This window comes from Physeter macrocephalus, chromosome 5 (genome assembly GCF_002837175.3).
Source record: "Physeter macrocephalus isolate SW-GA chromosome 5, ASM283717v5, whole genome shotgun sequence".
Taxonomy (NCBI): Eukaryota; Metazoa; Chordata; class Mammalia; order Artiodactyla; family Physeteridae; genus Physeter; species Physeter macrocephalus.
This window is the reverse complement of record NC_041218.1, coordinates 59,069,910-59,075,710: the sequence shown is the minus strand read 5'-3', so window position 1 is coordinate 59,075,710 and position 5,801 is coordinate 59,069,910. Positions and strand designations below refer to the sequence as shown.

Below are 5,801 nucleotides of genomic sequence, written 5' to 3'. Positions count from 1 at the left end.
TAGGAGGTGGATCAAAAAAGATCTTGCTGTGATTTATGTCAAACAGTGTTCTCCCTATGGTTTCCTCTAAGAGTTTTATAGTGTCTGGTCTTACATTTTACGTCTTAATCCATGTTGAGTTTATTTTTGTGTATGGTGTTAGGGAGTGTTCTAATTTCATACTTTTACATGTAGCTGTCCAGTTTTCCCAGCACCACTTATTGAAGAGGCTGTCTTTTCTCCACTGTATAAAACCTCTAACTCTTGATCAGTCCAGCCATCCAGCTTTTCATGGGCTAACTTAGGCTGATGAGTTCTTTTGGAGAAAAATCACACTACAATATATTGCCTCAGCCAGGATTGCTTTATCCCTGTAGTAATCCTGTATAACCCTAGTCACTTTCCTCCATTATTCTCTTTACTGTTTATTCCCCCAAATGATCACCATTCTTCAAAGACAGGCTTTTCTCTTTTTTACTGAGAAAATTGTCAATAGTTTAAAAGAAAAAAATGCAGTTAGATAACACTGTCAACTATGCTTTCCTCTCTCAATCTTCCAACATGTTAGTATATGTATTCATATACATATACTACATATATTCATGTTCAAGGCTCACTCTACCTGTTTGATTGCCTGATGAATATCAAGTACTATATTAGGCAGTGGCTGGGACTATAGTCCTGTATCCCAACGCTATTCCGTAGAAGATGAGCTCCAAAAAGAGGCACCTAGAAAGAACAATGAATCTGATACATGGAGTTTCTCAAGTATTTGTTGAAGAATGAATGAGTCCCTCTCTTAAATCTCAGCTAATATTCTCCAAAAGTTATTCCAGCTCTTTTCTATTTAAACGAAAGAGATGCTAGTAAAGGACCCTCCCTCTGCCATGAACTCCATCCTGCTGCATTATCCTGTTTCTGCCTTTCTCTTCACAGCCAAGCTTCTTCCATAGGTAGTTGATGTTATGATACGTTTAGATTTTTTTTTTAACTGTGTAGTTCTAGGGAGCAGGAAATGTGTCCAGAATATCCTTATATATCAGTGCCTATTTCAGTGTCTTGTCAATATGCAATCAACAAATGTGTTTTGAACTGAATTCAGTATTCTTTGCTTAAGAGAGGGTATTAGAATTGTTCTGATCTCTATTTGGTTATTAATTTTTAAAGTTCATTTGGAGTGTGAATAATAGACATACGTGGTCTGCAACGCCCTCCAGGGGTCTTTTTTGGTTCTTTCTTTTCAAGGTTTCGAAAGTGGCTTGTTTTTGCTGCAACTCTGCTTGTGACTCTGATCCTTGCAGGTGAAGGAGTACCTCCTGGCAACTATGGGAACTATGGCTATCCTAATAGTGGGTATAGTGCCTGTGAAGAAGAAAATGAGAGACTCACGGAAAGTCTGAGAAACAAAGTAACTGCTATAAAATCTGTAAGTATAAAGCACATATTATATACTTTTTAATTTGTGTATTTATATATACATGTATATTTTATACTTATAAAATATATACTTTTATTGGCATCATACTAAGGAAATTCAGTTACCCAAATAGTGTAGTTTGGTGATATGAGCTTTTTTTTCCCCAAATTTAACAATTCAGAGATAATAAAGCACCTATGAAACTAGATAGCCCAAATCATCTAACTACTTTCTACAACTGTCATTCATGCCAGGGAAAGAAATTTCCAGGAGAAAAAAGCTTTCTTCTAACAAGAAGCCTAAATTATCAATATTGGAATTTTAAAAAATATCATTTAATTCTTAATTTCCTGTAAATGTTGTATTTTCTAAATTATTCACATTATACAAAATTGCTTAGTTCATAGATCAACTACTTTTGATTTAATATGACCTGGAAAACAATACTCATTTCAAAATATAACAGTCTCCAGGCTTTTACAGTTCTGCTTTCCAAAGGCTAATGAAATAGCAATTAAGTTTTAGCAATATGACTCAAAATTTAGACATGATTTAAGTACAAGTTTAGAAAATGTGGCCAATCAAAACATATGGTACATTTGTTTTGTTTTGTTTTGAACTTCAGAATTTTTTTTTATAGTTAAATCTAAAATACTGTATGTTGTCTGTAGTAGTGTCTCAGAGCAATCCACCTTACACCCCCAAGCAGCTCATCTTCTGACTTTTCTTCTTCTAGTCTCAAAAGCTACAAATCTGTCTTTCATGTTTCTGCCTTTGTACCTCACGTCAGTCACCAAGTCCTGTGCTTTTTTTCTACTGTTCCTATCTCCACCTTTCTATTTCTAATACTATCCCCCGGTTTTCTTAGGTGAACTGTTGGGAAAGCCTTTTAAACTATCTGTTCCTAATTTTTCCCATGTTTTGGTCTGAGCTACACCCTGTCACCAGTCATCTTTTTAGAGTATTTTTTAACTTGCATCCTCGCTCCCAGAAGTCTTCAGTGGCCTCCCATGATGTAAGAAATGAAGTTCACACTCTGTAGTTCGATCAAATAGGTTCTGCAAATCTTGTCCACAGCTTTTCAGACCTTACCTCCTGTACCTCCAGAATGTATACATGCTTCCTGCCAGACAAATTCAAGTACTCCTTGTGTCCTCCGCATGCTGTCACTCTCCCACTCCTGTATCTTTGGGCATGCTATCGCTTTGCCTTAGACTGCCTCTCCCTCCTAACATTGGCTGAAGTCTTGCCCTTCTGAAAGGCTCCACCTCACTGCATCTTCTCTCCTCCAGGCCATACCTGATCACCACATAAAAGTAACCTTTTCCTTATGAACATAAGACCATTTGTACCATTTCTGTAGCACTTATTGCATAATGATCTGCATTGGATTTATTTGTATGTAAAAGAAATTTACCAGAAATAGGGTTCTCTGTCTTTATTGAGTGGTGATTACATGAGTGCATACATTTGTGAAAATGCCTCAAAATGTATATTAAAAATATGCACATTCATAACCATTTCATGATGTAGGTAAATCAAGTCATTATGCTGTACTCCTTAAACTTACACAGTGCTGTATGTCAATTATATTTTTTTTTTTTTTTGTGGTACGCGGGCCTCTCACTGTTGTGGTCTCTCCCATTGCGGAGCACAGGCTCCGGACGCGCAGGCTCAGCGGCCATGGCTCACGGGCCCAGCCGCTCCGCGGCATGTGGGATCTTCCCGGACTGGGGCACGAGCCCGTGTCCCCTGCATCGGCAGGCGGACTCTCAACCACTGCGCCACCAGGGAAGCCCTGTACTTAGTTTTATATTCTACGTAGCACTTACCATAATTCCTTATAGTGGTATTGAGTTAATATGTATTAAATAAAGGATTACCAAAAGATAGTTTTAACAGTGTATGTGATTGATTCTGCATTAAAATAAACATGCAGTACACTTAAAGAGCATTCATTGGAAGCTTATGCTGCCAAAACTTAATTGCTATTTCATTAGTCTTTGGAAAATAGAATTATATTCAGCCTGGAGACTGTTACATTCTGAAATGAGTATTGTTTTCAAGGTCTTATTAAATCAAAAGGAGTTGATCTATGAACTAAGCAATTTTGTATAATGTTAATAATTTAAAAAATACAACATTCAGAGGAAATTAAGAATTAAATGATTTTTTAAAAAATTCCAATATTGATAGTTTAGGCTTCTTGTTAGAAGAAAGCTTTTTTCTCCCGGAAATTTCTTCCCCTGGCATGAATGACAGTTGTAGAAACAGTTAGCTGATTTGGGCTATCTAGTTTCATAGGTGCTTTGTTATCTCTGAATTGTTAAATTTTGGGGAAAAGCTCATATTCTGATCTATAGAATTCTAGCATGGTTTTGCATCACTATTACCCCAGATGCTTTCCACACAAAATAAGTTGAGAACAATATTTGCAGTGGTTTGCCAAGATTTTTAGTAGTTTCCAAGATTTAGTAGTAGTGTGTTTATTCAAATATCTTAGAAATGAAGCCTTTGATGAATTTGTTGTATAAAGTATTAGATAGGTTTTGGTTTGAATAGCGGCTGTACTCACTTATGGTATTTCATTTAGACTCAGCCTCTTTTGTACATAGCTTCAGGATGTGGGTAACACTAACTTGTGAGGTTTTTTTTCCAATTTATTATCATATTTTAAAGAAAAACACCTTTAGAATCTAAAGAAATAATTAATTTAGATGTTTATTCAAAGTAATGCTACATTCATTAGGAAAATATTGCTTATATCTAGATTTGAATTGATAATATGGGAACTTGTATACATTTTTAAAAGGTAAATGAAGAAATATACAAACAAATGCTATTGTGTGAACAGTATAAAGAGAGAAAAAAGAATGCAAGGATAAGAGAACCAGAGAGAAATATGTACCAAAATTAAAAGATGGAATTGAATATTAAGATGAAATCAAAATGAAGAACAGGGAGACAATGTTCATAGTTGGGAAGGAATAGAAATTCTAAATTTATTTTTCATTAATTTCAGTGAGAAAAGTAACAAGAGAGTATATTTTATATTTTTCGAACACAGTTTTATTTGAGAAAATGTTTATGCTTAGAATGTCATTATTGTTTTTACTTTACAACACTTAAAAACATTTATGTAAGTAATAATGTTTACGCTTTCTACTTTATAGCTTTCCATTGAAATAGGCCATGAAGTTAAACATCAAAATAAATTATTAGCTGAAATGGTAAGTGAATCTGATTTTAACTTTAAGAAAGTTGATCTGATATTCTCAAATTTGGTTTGGAATACCTCTAAGATTCGTTTTTGCCATAGTTTTACATTTTTCATCTTGCCTAACACATATAAGTAGGAGGAGGAGGTGGAAGCCAATTTATCTTTAATCCTGTGTTTAGAAACACTGTTAAAAACTCAGGACAAATGACTATTTTGAGTCTTCTTAAAGATCTCTGGATATAGACTGCCGAGTAATCAAAAGCACTTTATATCCAACCAACCAAATGTCTTTTACTTAAGGTAAACCTATTTCTTTTGCTTGATCTTCTAAGGATCACTGTGAACAAGTCAATAAGATTTGAACATAGTAACATCCCCAAGCCTTTTATCTCTAGTCTAAACAAACTCAGTAATATATACCTGTTCTTGTTAGAGGCTCTTTTCATTCTCCAATGTTTATTTTGTATGTCAAACTCCTCTGGACCTTCCCTAGTTTCTTCAAATGCTTTTAAAATAGTACTATTCAAAAATGAGGGCTTCCCTGGTGGCGCAGTGGTTGCGCGTCCGCCTGCCGATGCAGGGGAACCGGGTTCGCGCCCCGGTCCGGGAAGATCCCATATGCCGCGGAGTGGCTAGGCCCGTGAGCCATGGCCGCTGAGCCTGCGCGTCTGGAGCCTGTGCTCCGCAAAGGGAGAGGCCACAACAGTAAGAGGGCCGCGTACCACAAAACAAAACAAAACAAAACAAAACAAAAATGAATATTGCACTGAAAGCAATCTCCTTGTGAAAGTTGTACATTAGAATCACTTGTGGAACTTTGAAAATATTTATGCCTGGTCCTCACTCTAAATATACTGATTCAGAATTTTAGGGGGAGGGGCCTAGGTATATGTATTTTGAAAAAAGGATCCCAGGTGATTCTGATGCCTAACCCCAGTGAAGACTATAGATGTAAAGTGCTTGAGCTGCATAGAGCCTGAATTATGCAAAGGCTATCATTGTGCCAGGGCCTTACATCTCAGGATATTGAGATTTCTATGAAAGTGCAGTGTTTCTAATCCATACCTAGTTCTCTCATCTTTTTTTTTTTAACATCTTTATTGGAGTATAACTGTTTTACAATAGTGTGTTAGTTTCTCCTTTACAACAAAGTGAATCAGTTATACATAAACATACATTCCCATA

General features: G+C 35.9%; 1 protein-coding gene across 1 annotated transcript in view; it reads left to right on the top strand.

The window, feature by feature from the left end:
• Positions 1 to 5,801, top strand: part of BET1 (Bet1 golgi vesicular membrane trafficking protein) — an 18,747-nt gene that overhangs the window by 4,578 nt on the left and 8,368 nt on the right. The window contains exons 2-3 of the mRNA XM_024132314.3: positions 1,281 to 1,405; positions 4,570 to 4,626. Of these exons, the coding sequence (XP_023988082.1) occupies positions 1,281 to 1,405; positions 4,570 to 4,626 (182 nt within the window). The remainder of the gene's footprint in view (positions 1 to 1,280; positions 1,406 to 4,569; positions 4,627 to 5,801) is intronic.